The 24,375-nt window shown below is 46.9% G+C and overlaps 1 protein-coding gene across 1 annotated transcript; it reads left to right on the plus strand.

Moving 5' to 3' along the window:
• The first annotated feature begins 211 nt into the window (after window positions 1-211).
• On the plus strand, window positions 212-23,999 carry slc4a8 (solute carrier family 4 member 8). The gene is made up of 25 exons (XM_084704320.1): window positions 212-477; window positions 8,042-8,123; window positions 9,258-9,419; window positions 10,027-10,162; window positions 10,612-10,772; window positions 12,165-12,353; window positions 12,865-12,953; window positions 13,484-13,641; window positions 13,857-13,944; window positions 14,040-14,186; window positions 14,372-14,472; window positions 15,049-15,223; window positions 15,314-15,447; window positions 15,617-15,862; window positions 16,807-16,912; window positions 17,092-17,253; window positions 17,339-17,452; window positions 17,692-17,853; window positions 18,103-18,354; window positions 19,574-19,642; window positions 20,069-20,242; window positions 20,448-20,579; window positions 20,684-20,787; window positions 21,088-21,193; window positions 21,364-23,999. Exons 1-25 carry the CDS (start codon window positions 433-435, stop codon window positions 21,367-21,369), a joined length of 3,300 nt encoding a protein of 1,099 aa, XP_084560446.1. The 5' UTR covers window positions 212-432; the 3' UTR covers window positions 21,370-23,999.
• The last annotated feature ends 376 nt before the right edge of the window (window positions 24,000-24,375 follow it).

Here is a 24,375-nt window from a genome sequence, read left to right on the forward strand (position 1 = left end):
TAATGTTAGCAGGTAATTATATCATGCTTCTGTTAGACTTCCATTATACTAGTCTTTACTGTTGAGAATATTATCAGTTCAGCCACAGCAATGCGTCGCAATCCATAGTCTGTCTTGTATTCCTATTGGTTGAGAGAGGCGTGATGCTTGCAGCATCCAGAGCAGCTCTCAACTAGGACCAAAAAAGAGAGGAGAGCATTAAGAGCGCGCGGATCGGGACTTGAAGCTACCATAACGGAACACGAGGATTCTTGAATTCGGTTGGAAAGGTGTTTCTTGTCATGTGGCTGATAGAATCTACAAAAACTGTTTCCAATGCATGACAGCTTCATAAACAGCTTTCTGACAACCAAGCTTGAGCGAGCACCTTGCAGCCGTCTTGGCTACAAGCCTTACCTTTTGACTCTGTGAACAGGTCAAACGGCATCTGTCATGCCTGCCGGAGTCAACGACCCCGAAAGCATGCTAAGCTACCAGGTAAGGTACTGTTTATTCATCAGAACTTAGCCACGGCTATTAGAGCCTAAGAGAGCTTAAGAGCTAAACACATGAATGCTTGGTGATGAATTAAAAGTACCTGACAGCCTTAACCTAATTTTTATTTGTAATCCTGAAGGATTATTCAAGAATAGTCACAATTATTATCTTCATTTCCCACACGCAGTTAATAAAGTTCCCAATGCCCATGTACCAATTGTAGCATAACTGAACAAAATCATGAATATGATATTCCTGCCATGTTAATTTGTCATGATGGTTCAACAGACACGTTTTTTTGGTATGAATAAGATTTGTCAACAAATACTACCTCATATTTTCCCACGGTATAGGCTTACAGTTTGCCCGGTGTACTGTTATTCTTAAAGGTAAGCACGTGTGGAATCCTCAGTGGAGATCTTTATACAGCTGTAAACAGGTGTAGAACTTATGAGTTCAATGCTGTCATGCATGTTACAGGACACAATGAATAAGTCAATAGCCACGTTACCTGTGAAATATAATATAAATAAATAGGCAACATCGTTGCTTTCGTTTATTCAGTGGAGTCTACAAGGTATAATTGACTGAGGTCTGTATTTATAAATATAAACAGAAAAGGCAGAATATAATGTAAACGTGCTTGTTTTCAATGTAATATTTGACTGTGCAGCAATGTGTTGTAGCATCATCAAGTTTATGTATAAATTAATTGTGTCTGATAACACTTGTTTACAAAATGTTCTCAATTACCCTCAAATGACCTTGGCGCCATCCTGATTCCATAAAACATAGCGATTGCGCGGTTACAATGGTCAAATATAGACCCCATGTTGTTGTGATTTTTTAGTATGGTAAGTATGGAGATGGCGACATTCACTAAATGTCGCTTATGCATTAACATGAAAAATATAGCCTCATGTTTCAATACGGGATCAATCTGAGCGTGGTCACCTGACAAGATACGCAGTTCGGAGAAAGACATGCTGTAGAAGAGTATACACACTTAAGCTTGAAGCCAGGAGAAGGTGATGAAAACTCAGGATCAGGAGCGTGTTACCAGTCATTAAGTACAGTACATATAACATGGATGGCACTAACATACAGTAGGCGGTGTTTACGTGCTTGTTGCTGACGCGACATTGAGAACAGATCCAATTTAAGTGGTCAATGTAAAACATGTTTGCTGATAGATCAAGGAGCGTCTTTCCTAAACAGGATGTCTTACCATCCATGTGATCTTATTTTCTTTGTGAGATTAACCTGCTTGTATGATATTCTTGTTATGATATTGTTTGTTTAAAAGGAAGTGGAGATTTGATAGAGTCAGACTGATCAGAAAGGACAGTTTGTGGTGTCCTGGGATAGTGGCAATGAATTTAGACAGAGGGCCAATATTAAAGGCACGGATGTACTGTATCACCCCTCTTGCTCTCTGACACCTAGTCCCTGTATTGTCCCAGAGCTTTTTGTCTACTATTAGGTTTAGCCTGAATGTTACAGAGGTGACCCAATATTGACCAAGATAAAAACCTTGTGGTTTTGTAAATGGGTTTCTAATTGATAATAAACACAAGGCAAGCAATGTTCAGAAAGTGCCTGTGTTTGTGAAGAAGCGTGTTAAACAAGCAAAACTGCAGTACAATTATCATGAAAACAGCCAATGAACCGACAAAAATAGATTAGTTGGGGGCAAAGAGAGAGTGAGACAGAGAATAATATAGAGACCAATATTTGTGTAATTGAACAGTCAGTGAGTAATTCTGCCCAGGTTTAAGCAGTTATAGCAGCACATCTCGTCTTATTTTCCCTCCCCCCTTCTCAACTGTCTGTTTCTCTAATATTTACCCACGCCTCCGTTGCCTAAACTTTGTTAAGCAACAGCAGCAGTAGTAATATCAGTAGCAGCAGCAGTACCAGCAGCAGCAACAGTAACAGCAGCAGCAACAGTAAAAGTAGCAGCAGTAACAGCAGCAGCAACAGTAACAGCAGCAGCAACAGTAGCAGCTGCAGTAACAGCAACAGTAACAGCAGCAGCAGCAGTAACAGTAGCAGCAGCAGCAGCAGCAGTAACAGCAACAGTAACAGCAGCAGCAACGGCAGCAGTAGCAGCAACAGTAACAGCAGCAGTAACAGCAGCAGTAACAATAGCAGCAGCAGTAACAGCAGCACTGTAGCAGTAATAATAGCAGTAGCAGCAGCAGTAGCAGTAATAATAGCAGGAGCAGCAGCCAGCTGGGTGCCCCTGCGGCCCCTCACACACACAAGCCAGCCTGGAAGTGACAGGCCCAGTTGTCTGAGTCAGGATCTGTAACACTGCTGTCAGCTCAGTGTGCTGCTGTAGGGAGAGAAGAGGGAGCAGAGGAAAGGGAGGGCGGGAATGTGAAGAGGAAGAATAGCAGGGGAAGGAAAGGAATAGGGAAATTAGAGAGGTGGGCACGGAAGTATAGTAGTATGATAATATAAACATTGAGGAGTATAGATCAGTTTAATAGGTGTACTGTAAGATAGGTCATTGCAATTGTAAACATTCCTTAGACCTGGTTGTTCCTGATGTGTGATGATGTTCAACAGGGTTGTAGCAGATTTGTCTCTACTCATTAGGGTATTGTCACCCTTGTATTACGTTTCACTTACTTTGGTGTGTGCGTGTGTCTGCCCTCATACTGAAGGGGAGGGCAGTCCAGTCAGTAGAGCAGACGATGCTGTTAGGCTGGGAGGCTCTGATGGGGGCTGGCAGTCATCCTCTCTTTATCTCAGGCCTCATTAGATACATGATGCTGCCTCATCCTTTCCAAGAGGAATCACTTTCTGTCCCCCACAAATTAATATCCCCTCCCTTGGTTTGGGTTGAATTTGGCATTGATCAACTTGATGATTGCCATGCCCTGGTGTCCAGCCCACATGTATTGGGCAGCATTGTCTCATATTGCAAAATCTTAATATTTGCACTTCATTATGCATCCAGACTTAATTTACATATCAAATGTCAACATATAATATGGAGATGACAGACATCCTGACAAAAGGAACCCACTCATCATGTTTAGTCTTATAACAGATTTATTCAAGTAATCTGAAATTCATGTCTTTAATCCTTAGACATTACATTCTGCATCATAAGTTTCCAATAGTGATCAAAGACTCAAGATCCTTGAGACATAACTGTCCTGTTAGTCAGTGCCTCAAGACCACAGCAACAATAGGTTGGAGAAAATGCTGTTGTCCTAGCCTTGATATGCATTGTAAAATTATGAGGGAGTGTGTGTTTTTGTGTGTGTTTTTGTGTGTTTGCGGCGTGACTCCCAACAGCAGTTAGCAGTTAGCGCATTAGAAACTCAAGGACAGCAAGCCATTTAATTGCTTGGAGCAGCGGGACGTGGTGTCATAAGATGCGTGGAAAATGTATATGGAATCATGCTCCCTTAGGTGCTGCAGCTGTGATGGGCCTTGGGGGGGAGGTGAATGTTAGGGTGTGTTGTATTTTGTTATTTATTAGGATCCCCTAATAAATCTTCCTGGGGTCCAATACAAAAAACATACATTTAACTTACAAATATACACAATTAATCATTCAGTCGACATATGCTTTACAAAGATCCAAAAATAAAATGTATAAAAATAAATACAATATCAGGAAATAAGATGAATCATCCACTGTTTGTTCAGTCATTTAATTCCATAAAATATTTTTGCTATCGTTTTCTTGAAAATGGCACTGGCATTTGTTTTAATAATTTGATCTGGAAAATAATTCCATTCAGTAATGGCTCTGTAAATGATTTGAGGAGATTTGTCTTTGTCTTAGAGATAACCCAGAATAGTCTGGTCAGATGGTAATGTTTGCTTCTGATGTACACAACATTTTCGGAAAAATACTGTTGTTTTTTGTCATTTAGGACATTCCTGAAGAAAATCAGAATACTGGATTGTAATCTGTTTATTACAGGAAGCCATGAAAGATTTCTGTGCATTTGAAAAACATTTCAATCACATGCACTCAGCACCTTGGTGATGCAAGTGGCACCTCAGGTTCCCTTTGGGCTTTTCTTTAATTAGTTTGGCCTCATAAAAGGACACTAGAGGTTAACCCATTACCCTCTTCAAATAGAAAATAACTGAATGACTGCAAATATAGTGAGCATGCTGTATAGCCAGTAACGTTAATGAGCTGTGGCCAAACCCACACTTGTCATCAATGGTTCATTATAGTGGACAGTCCTCAGTGTCTAAATAGAGAAAGACTAGGATATACAGGCATCTGATATCTTTGTTCATTTATGAGTGCACCATTGAGGTTCTGTAATGTCAATATGGTGTTATCCTAGTCTCTAATATGTACCCTGTACCCAGCCTCCTGGTTCCTCCCTGGTCCCCTGCCACCCTAAAAGGACACTGACCCATTCTCATACTCTCCCTCTTCATTTGCACTCAACAGAATCGAAGAAATTGATGAGATCTAATGGCCTTTTTTTCTGTGACTAAAAGCTTTTAGTAGCTCGTTTTCTGGGTGTGTGTCTGCGTGTTGCTGCCCAGCACAGGATCCAGTCCTGGTGCAGCTGATTACCCAGCACAGGATCCAGTACTGGTGCAGCTGATTACCCAGCACAGGATCCAGTACTGGTGCAGCTGATTACCCAGCACAGGATCCAGTCCTGGTGCAGCTGATTACCCAGCACAGGATCCAGTCCTGGTGCAGCTGATTACCCAGCACAGAATCCAGTCCTGGTGCAGCTGATTACCCAGCACAGGATCCAGTCCTGGTGCAGCTGATTACCCAGCACAGGATCCAGTCCTGGTGCAGCTGATTACCCAGCACACAACCCAGGCCCACAGATTGAATAGCTGCCATCATTCACCAAACCACAGCTGCACAGCCTGATAACACAGGTTGTGTGTGCATGTGTGTGTGTGGACTTGTTTAGCTATTATTTGGTGGACCAATTGTCAGTTTCAGGTTAGGTTTCTTTTGTTAAAGTTAGGATTGAGGTTCCGGTTAGGGTAAGCCTTAAGGTTAGGTTTAAGGGTTAAGGAAAACAGGATTTTGACTGGGACTAAATTGTGAGTCTCTACAAGAATTGCAATACAAACTTGTGTGTGCGTGCGTGTGTTGGTGTCTCAGTGTCTCCATGCAGGCTGCCTGAGGAGGAAGTGCAAGGGCAGAGAGAGAGTATTGTGACAGACCGTTCAAATTGTGAGGAAAATGCAGCACCTCCGCATGAGTTTTAATGAGGTCTGAATGTGAATGCAATATCAGGTCACCCAAAAATGAATTTCTGCATTAATTTGCTCTTCGTCATACAAATTTCCCTTTCATCCCAGTTCATAACTCAAAAAAGATGTGTGGTACAGGATTTATTCTGAAGTCCTTTTCTTAGCGAGTCAAATTACTGTACATTACTGATGTTTATCGGGTCAGCCCGTGAAACTAGGAAAAATCTATCAGAATCCTGTATTCCAATACAATACACATTGTGGATATGCACACACAGATACACACACTGAAATACACACCTGTAAAGCTACAAGAGCTACAAAGGATCTCCATCTTAAGCTTCATCTCTCAACTCAGTGTAGTAGTTCAAAATACTGTGTGCTGACTGGATATTTAGATTCCCAATTACAGTAAAAAGCCAGTGTTGGCGCAGGCACTGGTGTAGGGAGTTGTTGAAATGAGTCCACACACGCAGACACATTGAATGAGGAAGCACAAACACAGCGTATGCCATGCCAGATGGGCTGGCCTGCCTGAAGAGTTACTGTGATCCATCAAGGCTGTCAGAGAGATCCTGATTAGTTTATGTCCATGATTTAGGATCTAAGGTGCCTCTGGAGATTACACACACACACACACACATACATATTGCAGATCCCGTATAGCTCCTGTCTGGATAGCCTGAGACCACACCCTAGATTAACATTACTGTACATTTTTCAGTTAATAGTACATACATATAATTAATAAGCATTGATGAACTGTGGAGGTTGCTCAGTATAGTTCAAATGTTGTACAATATGGTTGAACTTGAGACACAGTAGTTATCATGACTCTTATCTATTTATTCAAATGAATGGTCATTACCCGGCTTCCACAGAGCTTGATAACGACCCATTCATTTGAATCAGGTGTGCTGGAGCAGGGAAACATCTAAAACATGCAGGACAGCGGCTCTCTAGGACCAGGGTTGCCTTCCCCTGGTTTAGGTCAATAGTATTGACATGGGATTGTCCAATAATAACCGGATGGGGTCATTTCACTAGCTGGCCAATCAAAAAGAGTTGGCTCAACCAAAATATTTTCTACAAATATAACTTAAATAGACTACGTAACCTTGATTCCTGACCCAAACCCATAGTTCCAACATAGTACTCAATTTACACACACTTCTCCTTACTAACACACTTATGTCTTGTTTTTCTATGTTATCACACACACAAACACACAGTATCAATACTGCCCCCCTTGGTGCTCAGAATGCTAGCTCTGAGCACATGTTCACACCCTTGTCTCCATGTAGAGTATGAGGAAGCATCCATATTCATGAGAGCTTTATTTACACCTCAGTGTGTGCGCCACAGGTCTGTCAAAGGTTGCATTACTATTGAGAGGAGCCGGTAGGATGAAAGCACAGTCATAACAGATCCACTCCTACACACTTGACCACTCAGCTATTGCAACTGAGCTAATAGTGCATCTTAGCACACCAGATTATTACGTAAACCCCTCAACACGAGATTGAACACTGATGGCAGAGCACTGAATCATGGTGATTCAAATATCAATAATATGCAGTACAAGTTGCTCCTGTAGACTGGATTAAATACGTCATTGGGAAAGGGTGCTATAAAATGGTTGGAACAGGAATGGTAATGACTAGATAGAGATCAGTGCAACTCCTTGGAGACAGATGAGGTTGCCGCGCAGACCGCCCACATCCACCCAGCCTACTGGACTGGACTGAGAACGTCATCAGGGGGAAACTTCACAATACCCATGACTCCTCTAGAGCTGAACTATACTCTGTCTCTGTCTTATTCTCACTCTGTCTCTTTCACTCATTCGATTAGTTACACTCTTAAAGAGAAGTACAGAAAACATCAAATTGATTGCCACTTGAGTGTGTTTTTCTTATGATTCCCTTGGTCTCTGAGACTAGTCTGTTTGTTTTAAGTCCATCTCTCAGTAGTATGAATTGTAGCCATAGATTAGCCTAGATTTGCACTCACTATCTCTCACTCTCTCTGTGTGTGTCTCTCTTTCTCAGTGCTGCCCAGTATGAAGGCTTTGATGCCTTTCCATAATAGGATCTCAATTATGGGTTTCTGGTTCCCGGGCTCTTAATAACTTCCTATAGTGGTTTTCTCTGGTCATAATGACCTTCTGCAGAACATAACTCTTCATCATGACTGGCTGTGCCTACCGTATGTGTGCGTTTTGTGTGTGAGGACTGTAAAACAACATGTAATACATACATATATATATACTGTATATCCATATAATATCCGTATTTTCACCGTTGGGTTCGAGTCATTTCTTTTTTGTCTCTGTGTGTGGCTCCTTCAGAGGCCTGATGAGGAGGTGGTGGTAGACCAGGGAGGGACCAGCTCAGTCCTCAACATCCACTATGAGAAGGAAGAGCTGGAGGGTGAGTACCAGAAACCTGACCTCACAGACCAGCTTTGTCTCCTTAATAAGTTAATAAATCTCTCTGTCTCTGTCTCTCTCTGTCTCTCTGTCTCTCTCTCTCTGTCTGTCTCTCTCTCTCTCTCTCTCTCTCTCTCTCTCTCTCTCTCTCTCACTCTCTCTCTATCTGTCTCTCTCTCTCTGTCTCTCTCACTGTCTCTCTGTCTCTCTCTGTGAGTGACTGTGTGTGTGTGTCCAGCCAGACAGGCAGGCTCATGTTTGTGTTGTTGCATTTTTCATGAGGCTATACAGCATTCAAGACCACCTTTGTGATCTAGAAAGTGCCTGTGTCATTCATGGAGTATTTGATTAATAATGCATCTTGCAGGTACACTTGAGAATACCAGTGGGGGCCTAATCTGTCAACGCCGAGGGAGCGCACACACACACACACACACACACACACACACACACACACTAGTAGCACATTTTCCCACTACCCGTAGATGAATGGTAATGTCTGTCTGGTGTGCATCCAGCACAGTAGTTCTGGTTTCTCCCCAGCCCAAATATACTGTCAGAAGATTTGGTCTGTTTTTGTTATTGTCAGCAGCTGTCTGGTCACTGTAATTCAGTGAATACTTCCTAATTCACACACAGGCACACCACTTTCATACACACACAAACACTTTCTCACACAGACACATACCACACAAACACTACACACACACACAACTTTGCAACATGTGTCTGCCAAAGCCCTGGTGCAATATGTTTAATTCATAAATGTTTGTCTAACAGACACTGGCTAGATTAACTATCTCTAAATGTATCAGACATACAGGATCTTAAATGCTGCCTTATTCTTGGCCATTGCTCTCTCCTCCCTCTCTACTGCTCCCTCACTGGGATGTGCTAATGTAAGGACAAGACCAATGAAACCCTCACGTTCCACACTGCTCTGCTCCTTCCTCCTATTCCTATGCCTTAACCCCATGCTTTATTTCTCCCTCCCTCCTTTCCCCTCCCTCTATCTCTCACTCTCCATGAAGTTAAAAAGTTGTGCATGAAGTTGTGCTCAAGGTAAACATGTTTTTTAGAATACTTCATCAGTAGAAGTTCCCCTCTCTTCCCTTTCTACTTTATTCTGGCCCAGGCCACAGGACTCTGTTTGTGGGGGTGCACATGCCCATGGGCAGGCAGAGTCACCGCCACCACAGGCCCCACAGCTCACGCCACCGCAAGAAAGAGAGGCGGACCAGCAGCACTCCCAGCCAGCCGCAGGAGGTGGAGGGAGAAGGGCCCTCGTCTTCTCATGGTACAACATATACCTCATAAATACAATAGCCCAATGAATCACTCTCTGAAAGGGTATTCTGTTGAAGGACTGCGTTTTATGTATTGAACCTTTCTAGGAAATGTGTTTTGTCATGCATGCAGGCTCGCCTAAACTGTAAGTCCATGTTTCAGTTATGGTAGAGGGCAGTGGTTGTGCACTGTGTCAATACAGCCTCAGGGCAGGGCAGTGGCTCTTATCCATCCATCCATTTCACACTCACACACACATGCAGCCAGCCCTGCAGGCTTCAATTGACAACCCCGCTAATTAGCCTCCCAGAGCAGGAAGTCACTCAAACACACAGTATGTGTGACTGTTTGTGTGTGTGTGTGTGTGTGTGTGTGTGTGACCGAGATTTGCCAATGGGAAACAAATATGAAGTTCACAGTCTGTCACCAGCCAGTCAACAACAGTGAAGCTAACGATCAATACTTTTTCCATCAAACAAGTCAGTAAAACCTGTAAGACTTTATTGATATTTAAACAAATTATTCTCGTTCAGCCACAACACAACCTCCCTGCCATTCTCCTCTTTCCTCCCCTCCCTCCCACCGGCCTCTCCTTCTCCTCCTCCATCTCTCCCCAGACACGCCCTCTCAGAGGGTGCAGTTCATCCTGGGGACAGAGGAGGACGCGGAGCATGTGACCCACGAGCTGTTCACAGAGCTGGATGAGATCTGTGTGAAGGAGGGCAAAGATGCCGAGTGGAAGGAGACAGCCAGGTCAGAGACTGCTGGCTCTCCCAGCTGGACGCTCATGCATCCAGCACCCTGCACTGAGGGTTTAACAGCTGCACCTCTCAATCAAATACCCTGTCCATGCATCCCCATTCTTTTTTTTGCTTCTGAAACTGACATTTATTCTTGGTTATTTGTGAATCTTGGTGCTCATCTCTCACTACTGTCCCCCTGCCTCACCCCCTGCCCCGTCCCCCTGCCTCACCCCCGTCCCCCTGCCTCACCCCCGTCCCCCTGCCTCACCCCCTGCCCCGTCCCCCTGCCTCACCCCCGTCCCCCTGCCTCACCCCCTGCCCCGTCCCCCTGCCTCACCCCCGTCCCCCTGCCTCACCCCCTGCCCCGTCCCCCTGCCTCACCCCCGTCCCCCTGCCTCACCCCCTGCCCCGTCCCCCTGCCTCACCCCCGTCCCCCTGCCTCACCCCCTGCCCCTCCAGGTGGCTGAAGTTTGAGGAGGACGTGGAGGACGGGGGTGAGCGCTGGAGTAAGCCCTACGTGGCTACCCTCTCCCTTCACAGCCTGTTTGAGCTGAGGAGCTGCCTCATCAACGGCAGTGTGCTGCTGGACATGCACGCCAACAGCATCGAGGAGATCGCTGGTCAGTGGCACACACACTTAACATACATTGGAAATGGTCAAATCAGATATCATCAATAATCATAGTATTATACAGTGTTTGAACATGTGGAGCTATGTTATATGCCCTTTGTAATACTCTGCCACTGCTCAAAAGCTAAAAATGCAAAAAAAATGATTAAGAACTTGAGTTTGAGAGAGGGTTGGAAAATTGAATGAAATTCAAATGACCACAGCAACTAGACATACCAACTAGTACAATACCTAACCCTAAACCCACAAGCTTTCAGAACAGCAGTACCTCCATGCCTGCACCAGGTCTGTTACTGTGACTCACTACTGTTATGGTGACTCACTGCTACTGGGGCTTTTCAACGCATCTTCAGAAGACAAAACACAAACTCCCTGAATGACTGGAGAAGTAAACTGTTACTGTCTCTAGCACACACACACACACACACACACACACACACACAGTCCTGCCTGTCAGTCAGTTGACCTTCCTGATGGTTAAACAGGTGGACTAAAGGTGACAGACAGGTGCACAGACTGAAGGGGTGACTCTCCTCCCTCATCCCTCTCCTCTCTTCCTCCTCTCCATGTGACACCTGCCACCCGCACCTGTCACGTCCACTCTCTTCACCAGGGATTAGAGAGAGGCCTAACAAGAGGACAGACAAGGAGGTAGAGAGAGAGAAGCAAAAGTTGAGATTGAAACAAATGAGAGACAAACGAGACAATGACGAGCAGATGTAAAGTTGAAGTAGGTATGACGTTCCATTCGAAGGGGAGGCAATGAGACGCTGCGGAGGACTGCTTCACTTTATCTTCCTGTCTGTGTCCTTGCTTATGTTAGCGGAGCAGTTGAGACCGGAATTGGAAATGTACTCAATGGCCTTTAGGTGTGCTTAGAATTACAGCCAGCCCCAGAGTGTGTGTGTGTGTGTGTGTGTGTGATACGGCCAAGGTGAAGTGAGTGTTATTGATTAAGGAGGAAAGATGGAGAGACGGGGCATGATGCAGGGAGCGAGGAGCAGTAATTCACTTCTGACTCAGCAGTTTCGGCCTTCGGATGACAGGAGGGTGGAAAGGCGGGGAGTGGATGGACAAGAAATATGGAGGGATTTTTGATCACAGAACATGTCTTTGGTTAAATCACACACACTCAAACACATGCACATATTCACACACACACACACACAAACATTCTGCAATTCACCAAGGTTACACACCATCTGTGGAGGCATTTCCTTCGGCAGGCTTCCCATGGTGTATTGACACATTCTGCTGTCTTAACACATGACATATGATTGAGTTAGTGAGTAGAGTAGTAGCCCTGGTTAGAGATGTGCCAGTTTGAACGGTTGAATGGTGGAGCATGAGACTTCATGAGTGGCGTGTCCTCGTGCTGCAGACATGGTGTTGGACCACCAGGAGGCGTCCCACGAGCTGGACGACAGCGTGCGTGTGAAGGTGCGCGAGGCGCTCCTGAAGAGGCACCACCACCAGAACGAGAAGAAGAGGAACACCCTGATCCCCATGGTGCGCTCCTTCGCCGATGCGGGCCGCAAGCAGTCAGAGCCCCACAACATGGACAAGGCTGGTAGGTAGAGAGATGTGGAGGGGGGGGGGGGGTGTCAACCTAACCTTAACCTTAACCCTGCTGACAGAATCGGGAATAGGTGTGAATAGCAGGCAGACCCTAAAGGATGACAGACAGAGGAACAGAGAACACCTAACCTAATGTCACATGGGCACTGGAGCTGGCCCGTCGACCTCAAATCTATTCAATTGTTCCCACCAGATGGACTGTATTGACAGAATAAAGATTGCAGCATTTTATGGATCGTTTCAGTCTCTGGGCAGTGGACCAACTGTGCAGAGGAAATGTACTGAGTCTGCTGTACTTACCCCGACCACCCCCCCAACCCCTCCCCTACACATACACATACACACCCTCCCCTACACACACACTCACACACACACATACACACCCTCCCCTACACACAAACATACACACCCTCTCCTACACACACACACACACACCCTCCCCACCCCTACACACCTACACACCCTCCCCTTCACACACACACACACCCTCCCCTCATCCACAGGTCCTGCTGTCTCCCCCCAGCCTCCTCCCTCCAGTGTAGAGGTGAAGAACGGCGCCAACCCAGACAGTGCCCAGGTAGACCTTAGCAAGGTAACCTACTCAGTCCTCACACACACTTCTCTCTATCTGTACCCTGCATGGAGTAGCCTTCATATGACCAGTGCTGGTCTTGGTGTGTGGGTTTCAACAGCATGACAGGCTACTGTGTGTGTGCCACTGTGAGGGGGAGAGGGCATGATAGAGACGGGCCTGAAGGGCTGACACATCTACTGCCATCAATGTGCAGTGCCATCCAGAGACCATCTGGGTCACACAGCACTGCCTAGGGGCCAGCAGGGGAAATGAACATGGAAATGATGAGTGAATACTTTTTTGTGGGTGGTTGTGCTTGCGCCAGATCACATACTCACTTCTGGCATAGCTTAGTCTGCAGCCCCAGAGGGCGCATCTGGTCCCAGACCTGAGACAGGATAGAAACTGACACGCACACAGACCAATGCACACACACCCACTGAAACAGACAGTGTGAAAGAAACATGCCCATCTGGCAAAACAGGCATGGATCCTGTGGTGTTAGAAAGAGTTCCCAGTGAGTGGAAGTCAGCCTCGCTCTCTCCCAGGTGGACATGCACTTCATGAAGAAGATCCCCACAGGAGCGGAGGCCTCCAACGTGCTGGTGGGGGAGCTGGACTTCCTGGAGAGACCCATCGTGGCCTTCGTCCGCCTGTCCCCCGCTGTGCTGCTCACGGGCCTCACTGAGGTCCCCATACCCACCAGGTACAGCCACGAGGAGGGGGAAACACACACTGCACCGTGTGTGTGTGTGTGTCATGGGAGGAGAGGAGGCTGAAACAAAGGGGGGTGTGAGTCACTATTGTACATGCTTATGGATTTCTCTAATCTGTTTATTTATCTGATGCATTGTAATGCTGATTATAGTTATTACAAGGAGTTACAGACTATGATTCTAGTCATTCTGACCATACTGAAAGGTTCCTGTTCATCCTCCTGGGCCAGGATGGAAAGGCTCAGCAATACCACGAGATTGGCCGCTCCATGGCAACCATCATGACAGACGAGGCAAGGGCCCCTCCCTCATGACTTCAGTCCCACCGTCCATATCCCCCCCCCGTCCCCCAGATCTTCTCCTAAGCGGTGCTGTGCTTCCATGGTAGATCTTCCATGATGTGGCCTACAAGGCCAAGGACCGAGAGGACCTTCTGGCTGGGATAGACGAGTTCCTGGACCAGGTGACTGTGCTGCCCCCTGGGGAGTGGGACCCCTCCATACGCATCGAGCCCCCCAAGAACGTCCCCTCCCAGGTGACATTGACAGCTTTGGCATTGTATGACATGGCAGAGTACTGAACACTCACTGCTCTCACCGATTGAAATGTGACTTGACAACTCAGTGTGTAAAAAAAAAGACGACCAGACGTCATACATTGCTTTCAGCTGCATTTGAAAGAAGTAGCAATGTAAGGATTTGGCTGCGTGTGCATGTGTAGGAGAAGAGGAAAATGCCGGGGGTTCCCAACGGCGCCACCTGCGTGTTGGAGGAGGAGCTCCATGCTGAGGACCATGGTCCTGAGCTGCAGAGAACAGGAAGGTAACACGACTGCTCTGCATCAACACTGACCTTACAGGCTCGCTTTCAACTGGTGCTTACTGCTGCTCTCTCCTCTACTCACACTCTGCTGCTCTCTCCTCTACTCACACTCTGCTGCTCTCTCCTCTACTCACACTCTGCTGCTCTCTCCTCTACTCACACTCTGCTGCTCTCTCCTCTACACACACTCTGCCGCTCTCTCCTCTACACACACTCTGCCGCTCTCTCCTCTACACACACTCTGCTGCTCTCTCCTCTACACACACTCTGCCGCTCTCTCCTCTACACACACTCTGCCGCTCTCTCCTCTACACACACTCTGCCGCTCTCTCCTCTACACACACTCTGCCGCTCTCTCCTCTACACACACTCTGCCGCTCTCTCCTCTACACACACTCTGCTGCTCTCTCCTCTACACACACTCTGCTGCTCTCTCCTCTACACACACTCTGCCGCTCTCTCCTCTACACACACTCTGCTGCTCTCTCCTCTACACACACTCTGCCGCTCTCTCCTCTACACACACTCTGCTGCTCTCTACTGTAATGCATGACCCCTGCCGCTCCTCCTGGTTAGGTTGTTTGGAGGTCTGATTCTGGACATCAAGAGGAAGGCTCCGTTCTACCTGAGTGACTATAGAGACGGCATTAATCTGCAGTGTGTCGCCTCCTTCCTGTTCCTCTACTGCGCCTGCATGTCCCCGGTCATCACCTTCGGAGGACTGCTCGGAGAGGCCACCGATGGGTGCATTGTGAGCACACACACACTGACACACACTATGATACTGTGAATGTGTCCACATAACACATATAACTGGATCTGTCCTGCTGTGTGTTTGTAGAGTGCCATCGAGTCTCTGCTGGGTGCTTCCATGACAGGGGTAGCCTACTCCCTGTTCGCTGGCCAGCCCCTCACCATCCTGGGGAGCACAGGCCCTGTGCTGGTCTTTGAGAAGATCCTCTACAAGTTCTGCAAGTCAGTGCTTTCTGCGTTCCCATACTCCACATGATATCCAGAACTTTGCAATAGTAGTTCTTCACGCCTTGGATTAGTAGTATCAAAATCCTTTTGTTCATGAAACATATGAATGCCTGCTCTTCTCACCCCTCTCTCCACTGTCTCTCTCCCCCTCTCTCTGTGTCAGGGACTACGGCCTGTCCTACCTGTCTCTGAGGACGTGTATCGGCCTGTGGACGGCCTTCCTGTGTCTGGTCCTGGTCGCCACGGACGCCAGCTCGCTGGTGTGCTACATCACCCGCTTCACGGAGGAGGCCTTCGCCTCGCTCATCTGCCTCATCTTCATCTACGAGGCGCTGGAGAAGCTCATCCACCTGGGGGAGCTCTACCCCATCAACTCCCACAGCAACCTGGACCAGCTCACGCTCGCCTAGTGAGCACCACCTCCGCACCATCAAGTCGATTGTCCCCCAATTATACGAGGGGCAGAGATCATTAAGTGTGCAGAAGTAAAGCTCAGCCTTGCCCAGACACAACTGCGTGCCACCCTCCGTCCTTCACAACTTCCCACTACAATGCTCCATCCTCCTGAGAGCTCTCTTGTTACGGGCCTGTGCTTCAGAGATGAGGCATGCCCCATCCTCCTGAGAGCTGTCTTTGTACTGGCCTGTGCTTCAGAGATGAGGCATGCCCCATCCTCCTGAGAGCTGTCTTTGTACTGGCCTGTGCTTCAGAGATGAGGCATGCCCCCTCCTCCTGAGAGCTGTCTTTGTACTGGCCTGTGCTTCAGAGATGAGGCATGCCCCCTCCTCCTGAGAGCTGTCTTTGTACTGGCCTGTGCTTCAGAGATGAGGCATGCCCCCTCCTCCTGAGAGCTGTCTTTGTACTGGCCTGTGCTTCAGAGATGAGGCATGCCCCCTCCTCCTGAGAGCTGTCTTTGTACTGGCCTGTGCTTCAGAGATGAGGCATGCCCCCTCCTCCTGAGAGCTGTCTTTGTACTGGCCTGTGCTTCAGAGATGAGGCATGCCCCCTCCTCCTGAGAGCTGTCTTTGTACTGGCCTGTGCTTCAGAGATGAGGCATGCCCCCTCCTCCTCAGAGCTGTCTTTGTACTGGCCTGTGCTTCAGAGATGAGGCATGCCCCCTCCTCCTGAGAGCTGTCTTTGTACTGGCCTGTGCTTCAGAGATGAGGCTTATGTCTCTGTGTCCTCTTCATCCTGCCATCAATTCCACAGCTGTGCTGAACTTACTGCTCTTACTGCCCTGATACCTGTGGTGATGCCACTGTGGATTCGTGTCACATTGAATAGTCTGTGATGTACCTGGGCTTTCTTTCTTTGTGTGTGCGTGTGTGTGTGTGCGTACGTTCATGTGTGTAGCTGTCGGTGTGCAGAGCCTGGAGAGCCTAGTAATGCCACTCTGGAGCTTTGGAGTAAGAGGAACATAACAGCCTCCACTGTGCCCTGGGCTAACCTCACTGTCAAGGTAACCACACACTCACAATAACACAGAAACAAGTGCCTCTCATTACATTATTACATTATCTAAATATTAGTACAGTATTACATCATCTTATGTAGCGTTATGAACACACAGTATGTGTAACTTTTTAGTTTTTTGTCTGAGGATTTGACACATCAATCTCCTTTCTTTGTTTGATGTAGGAGTGTATGAGCATGCAGGGCCAGTTTGTGGGCACAGCGTGTGGCCACCACGGCCCCTACACCCCCGACGTGCTCTTCTGGTCGGCCATTTTGTTTTTTGCCACCTTCTTGATGTCCGGCTTCCTCAAGCAGTTCAAGACCAGCCGCTACTTCCCAACCAAAGTATGTCAATATCAACGAGTCAGAAAGTAAATATTTCCCTGTAATATAATTTATTAATACCATAGATTTGTTTGGTTTTGTTCAGGTGCGGTCGATGATCAGTGACTTTGCAGTCTTCCTGACCATCGTGATCATGGTCCTGCTGGACTACTGCATCGGAGTGCCCACTCAGAAGCTGCAGGTGCCCAGCAAGTTTCAGGTAGGACATCTTGATTTATTCAATGCAACTGTAATATATCCTCTGATAAAGCATTACTGGGACTCCAATAGTGCACATACAGTATAACACATAGGTTAATATTTCATTTTGAGAAGACGGAAAACAAAAATGGGAACTGTGAATCATAGCATGTGCACCACAATATGATTATCGACATATTAAAGTCAGCTCCTCCCCATGTGTGCTGCATGTGTGTGTGTGTTGGTGTGTTCTACCAGCCAACGCGAAACGACCGTGGCTGGCTGATCAGCCCCATAGGAGACAACCCCTGGTGGACGGTCCTGGCTGCCGCCATCCCCGCCCTGCTCTGCACCATCCTCATCTTCATGGACCAGCAGATCACTGCTGTCATCATCAACCGCAAAGAGCACAAACTGCTGGTGAGATACCAGCTGCTGGCGTCTGGACCACAGCCTGTCAGGTTCACCTAGAGAACGTTCATACAGTACAACTTCAAATATTGTATGTGGTTGGTTACAGGAGCTCAGCTATTTGATCATTCAGTCTCATTTGCTTGTCGAATTCTGACCAGCCCCCTCTCTCTGAGTGAGAGACAAATACTGAACTCCTCCTCTTTGGAGCCAGTGTGTCTCAGATGTGTGTGTGTGTGTGTCTCCCCGCCCCTGCAGAAGGGCTGTGGCTACCACCTGGACCTGCTGATGGTGGCTGTGATGCTGGCCGTGTGCTCTCTCATGGGCCTGCCCTGGTTTGTGGCGGCTACCGTCCTCTCCATCTCCCACGTCAACAGCCTGAAGCTGGAGTCTGAGAGCTCCGCTCCCGGGGAGCAGCCCCGCTTCCTGGGGATCAGAGAGCAGCGCTTCACCGGCCTCATGATCTTCATGCTCATGGGCTGCTCTGTGTTCATGACCGGGGCTCTGCAGGTGCGTCTGAGAGCTGGGCTAAGCTCAAACGACTAACGCTAACCTCACTGAGAGCTGGGCTCAGCTCAAACGACTAACGCTAACCTCACTGAGAGCTGGGCTCAGCTCAAACGTCTAACGCTAACCTCACTGAGAGCTGGGCTCAGCTCAAACGTCTAAAGCTAACCTCACTGAGAGCTGGGCTCAGCTCAAACGACTAACGCTAACCTCACTGAGAGCTGGGCTCAGCTCAAACGACTAACGCTAACCTCACTGAGAGCTGGGCTCAGCTCAAACTTCTAACGCTAACCTCACTGAGAGCTGGGCTCAGCTCAAACGTCTAACGCTAACCTCACTGAGAGCTGGGCTCAGCTCAAACATCTACGCTAACCTCACTGAGAGCTGGGCTCAGCTCAAACGACTAACGCTAGCCTCACTGAGAGCTGGGCTCAGCTCAAACGTCTAACGCTAACCTCACTGAGAGCTGGGCTCAGCTCAAACATCTACGCTAACCTCACTGAGAGCTGGGCTCAGCTCAAACGACTAACGCTAACCTCACTGAGAGCTGGGCTCAGCTCAAACGACTAACGCTAACCTCACTGAGAGCTGGGCTCAGCTCAAACGACTAACGCTAACCTCACTGAGAGATGGGCTCAGCTCAAACGACTAACGCTAACCTCACTGAGAGCTGGGCTCAGCTCAAACGTCTAACGCTAACCTCACTGAGAGCTGGGCTCAGCTCAAACGACTAACGCTAACCTCACTGAGAGCTGGGCTCAGCTCAAACTTCTAACGCTAACCTCACTGAGAGCTGGGCTCAGCTCAAACGTCTAACGCTAACCTCACTGAGAGCTGGGCTCAGCTCAAACATCTACGCTAACCTCACTGAGAGCTGGGCTCAGCTCAAACGACTAACGCTAGCCTCACTGAGAGCTGGGCTCAGCTCAAACGTCTAACGCTAACCTCACTGAGAGCTGGGCTCAGCTCAAACATCTACGCTAACCTCACTGAGAGCTGGGCTCAGCTCAAACGACTAACGCTAACCTCACTGAAAGCAATCCCCACTGCTCGTCGGATGTCCTCAGAAACTCGGGCTTCAGTTGTTGTCCGTGTCTGGATTCATACCCAGACATATGTACTGCTCACTGGGGTTCCCAGTGGTGTAGCGTTTCCACAAACACCCACACTGTGCCAGTCTTAGTGTGTGTTTGAGTCTGTGCGTGTCTTTCATGTGTTGCAGTTCATCCCAATGCCAGTCCTGTATGGAGTATTCCTTTACATGGGAGCGTCTTCACTGAAGGGCATCCAGGTACTACTCACCAACACACACCTGTTGTGTGTACTAGGACACGCTGGTGGACAGTGTTTACAGTCAAAAGGAAACTTCCAGTTGATCTCTGGTGTGTAGTTAGTCTGTCAGTGGGAAGGTTAAGGTGTCGGCTCTCCTGGCCTACTTACAAGCTGCTCTCTGGTTCATCACCTGTATGGGGAGAAGCTCAAGTGGGCCAAGTCCCCTGCTATCTGCTGTCTCCTTACTCTCACGCCCTCACCTTGTCTTTATTACATTTGGATCACCTCTCACTTTCTCCTTATTACATAAAAAAAATTGAAATGTTCTGTCTTGCCCGTGTCTTTCTCAATCTCATTCCACTCGTTTTTCAAATGTGCCGAATCTCCCACGGGATGAGCTGTCTTGCCTTCATCTGTCTCATTGTCCCTCTCTTGTTTCCCTCAGTTATACGACCGCCTCCTGTTGTTTGCCATGCCCCCCAAGCACCAGCCAGACTTCATCTACCTGCGTCACGTTCCTCTGAGGAAGGTGCACCTCTTCACTGTGACCCAGCTCACCTGCCTGGTCCTGCTGTGGGTCATCAAGACCTCGCCCGCCGCCATCGTCTTCCCCATGATGGTACGGCCCTCTGTCGCTCCCTCACGTCCCTGTGTGGTCATGACATCACCAACGCTGTGCAGCACAGTCACGCTCCACTGAAGCTGGGCGACACGGTGTTAACATCGGACCTAGGGAGTGGTCTGGATGAAAGACTTGGCAAGAAATGAGATTGTTTCAATGGGAAGCCGTGCTTTGTTGAATAGTCTTATCCTTGTCCATGTAGGTGCTGGCTTTAGTGTTTATCCGCAAGCTGCTGGATCTTTGTTTCTCCAAGAGGGAGCTAAGCTACCTGGATGACATCATGCCAGAGAGCAAGAAAAAGAGGCTGGATGATGCCTGCAAGAGCGTTGTGGAGGTGCTTCACTTACAGCAATGAAACAATTGTTCACCATGCAAGTGGTACCCAGCAACACATGTCATTTGAGAGTGTGTGTGTGTGTGTGTGGTTGTGTTATATAGGAGTCAGAGGAGATCTTGGGTACAGCAGGAGAAGATAAGACTGTAATTCAGATCCCCATGGAGGAAAGCAAGCTCCTGCAATCTCCCAAGATACATGACCCCAGGTAAATACACACAAACACACACACACACACACAGAATGCACACAGAGATACACTGACATTAATTAATTGGTTATATGATGGCAGGTAAGACTGAGAGCAAAGTATTGTCATCCTCCTGTCAGTCTGTCAGTCTGTCTGTCTGTCTGTCTGTCTGTCTGTCTGTCTGTCTGTCTGTCACTCTGTCTGTGATGTTTCGTCCTGGTGGGTTTTAAAGAGCACTGCTTGTTGAGTACTAACACCCCAGCCCCCCCCCTTCCCCCTCCCTTTCCATACCTTCTCCTTCTGACCCCTCCTCCCCAGGTGTGACCCCTCTGATATAAACATTTCTGATGAGATGTCTAAAACCACCGTGTGGAAATCCCTCAGCTCCAACCAAAAGGACGCACGCACAGGGGCCGCTAAAAAGGCAAGGTCCTCCTCCTTCCATGTAGTGACGTGTGGCCCTCCTCACAGCTCCCCCTGCCGTCCTGCCCCTCTGCCCCCTCTCCTGGGCTGTCCTGCTCTTCTCAACCCAATGTTCATTTGGTGTGTTTGTGTCCATCTCTCTTTCACTCTCGTCCTGTGTGTGTGGTTCAGGATTGACGATCTGGAGTTCATAGACCAGTGAGCGTGGAAGCTGTTGTCTACGGATGCTGTGACCCACCCACTTCCTGAGGCTGTGACCCACACACTCAAACCACTGCCCCCTTCTGTTCCAGCGATGGTACTGCACACTCCCTCCTGAACCCACTTACAACTTTACCAGTTCTTAACACAGCACACCTCACTGTTGCTGCTCTTGCACATCCTGCCCAACACAACACCACACACAAATCCTCCCTCTTCTAGGGCAAAATCATTTCTCACACCAACCCATTAGCTAGTTCTGTATAGTTAATACTCCTTGTATTCAAATCCAGGATTTTACAGTAGCACTGTTAATCACTTATTTTAATATATTATCACCTTTTTTTCTGTGCCATAACTGTGGTCTCAGTGGTGGTCTTGTAAAATTATTTTTAGATTTGAATGAAAATACTTGATCACTAATATAGAGATCTATCTTTGTGCACAATGTCTGTGTTCATTCTGTGCAATATGAAAGAGACCTTTAATGACCTACCTTGAATGAGTGCCATCACAATATTTCTATAAGAATTCTACTTTATGATCTGTGGTCATGTAAGGAGTTGCTCATCTTCAGAATGTATGGGATGTATGTGAATGTATGGATACTACTGTAGCTGTTGTACAAGGTCAGGGAAGCCCAGAGAAGGACAGGGTCACTACCACTCTTACCATTCGTCGAATGTACAACCTTGTCTGTCTGTGTGTGTGTGTGTGTGTGTGTGTGTGTGTGTGTGTGTGTGCCTTTGAGTGTGTGTGTTTGAGTGTTTGCGTGTATGTGAGAGTGATATATCCTAAAACCAAACAGGCTTAACATTAGCAATAACTGACCCCAGATCACAGAACAACAAAGAACATTGTCGAGGTTCATCTTTTGCGTTGTGACAGATCATCTGGTTAGAAACGTGCTACCGTCAGAGGTTATCCTCCAAGGAGATTCCTCCTACCTGTGAGCTCTGAAGTGTGTCTCGGCTGGTCTCAGGCCAGATAGTGCACAGACAGGAGTCCTTCTGGCACAATCTTCTATAATAACAAGCCTTTACGTAGTAGTTGCACTTTGTGTAGATACAGTACATATATATAAACATAGAAGTATATTATACATATATGATCAGTGTTTTTTTTATACAAAATGTAGTAAGAGAATATATTGCTGTTTTACAATAATTTGTGATGATTTATTTTAGATACGAATATCACAGTCACTTTTCTTTCTGGACGTTATATATTGTAACAAAGTTGTGCTAGCAGAACACTTGTTACACAATAGTTACCCACATGTGAATCCCTCCATTGTTTCCCGAGTCCAGGATCAACTGCCTTATGTTTCCATGTGTGTCATGGTCCTCATGTCCTTATCTGTCCTGTCTGGGACTGTGTGGCCTGGTAAGCTGGTTCCAAGTAACCCCGCACAAACAGCCTAGAGGTTCGACATCTGTGAGCAGTGCTGCTGTAGTAAGATGGCTGGTTAACGAGTCCCTGGCACCAGTGAGTTTGTTCTGACTGAGAGCAGTAAGGCCTGGTACCCTGTTCCTGTGATGCATTTGGATGTACCTCTATACAACTGTTCTGTTGTCTTTGGACCCCTACTATAACTGAATAATGTTGATAAGGTATTGCCTGAGATACCTGGTAAGCAGCTGAAGAAAAAGACAAAAGACAAAACAAATACAACAGCAGCTTTGACAGTATTAAAATACTGCAACCAAATAAGAACTGTAAATAACAAATATGTTAACTGTACAGGACCAAGTCGATAAACCTGCAGAATAACTCCCAATACTGCTAATCAATGTGCTCTCAGAAAAGACTTGAATAATTTAGCAAAGCAATCTTTTTAATGATCAATGTAATTGTTGAAGTTGATTGACACATTGCTCAATGTAAGATTTCCATAAGAACTGGCAGCACACTGTATGTGTGAGTGGCTGAGGGTGTATTGTTGAATGTGTGTGTTTAAGAATTTGTGACCTTGTCCAGTACACAGTGGTTCTGTCAGTGTTGCTGTAACCTCTTCATCCCCAGACTCTCGTTCACCGGTAAACACTACTAAGGCTCAAGGTTGGCCAGAGAGGACCAGAGCCCAGAGGGTCCCACATTGACTGTTCATGTCAAAAAGCTATTGAGTTGACCATGCTGTACAGTGCTCCATTTGTTAAATGTAACAGCTACAGGATCTGTGCTACCGCTTCAGGATCTAAATGGTATCTAGGTATCCTGACAGAGTGATGCCCATGACTGTTTCCCATGAGGACTGTTCACATCCATGCCCACAAACCTAAGCATTCAGTAGTGTTAACCTTCCCTTTCCTCACCCCTCCCTGTAGTGACTGGTTGACAGTAAAATGTACATTGTGTAAGACTGTATATAATTTCTGCAAGACGGATGTTGTGCTGGTTTAGAGAAAGAAGAGAGTGAAAGAGAAGGGGATGGAAAGAAGGAAGGAATGTGATGAGAGAGAGAAATACTACTGATACACTCCTACAAGGAGCCATATGGAGAAAGATAACCACTTTAACCACTGAATGTTCCATCTATATAGCTCAATAACTATGAATGTTTTATATGTGTATGTAATGTAATTTTGGATTATGGAAAATGGAAATAAACCATACATATTTAAAAGTAGACTTGGTTTATGTGCTGTTGTGTACTTTTGAAAGAATTAAACATTATATTACATATTGTGCAGATCCAGAGACGGCAAAAGTAGCCAACACACATCCAGTTACTGAAGTAGAAGTACATATACTCATGTTTTAAAAGACTGGTAAAAGTTGAAGGACTGACTACACTTTTTCACTACGTTAAAGTATGAGGTCTGACATATAGTTAAGTAAAAAGTAGTCATTACTACTGCTTTTTTTAGTAAAAGTTTGTCAGTAAAATAGTAAAGAACTGATACCAGAAAAATCTACTTAAGTACAGTGAGAAATTATTTGTACTTTGTTACTTCCCATCTCTGCAACAGTGTAACAACA

The sequence above is a fragment of the Hypomesus nipponensis genome, chromosome 9 (genome assembly GCF_054491055.1).
Source record: "Hypomesus nipponensis isolate SF chromosome 9, ASM5449105v1, whole genome shotgun sequence".
Taxonomy (NCBI): domain Eukaryota; kingdom Metazoa; phylum Chordata; class Actinopteri; order Osmeriformes; family Osmeridae; genus Hypomesus; species Hypomesus nipponensis.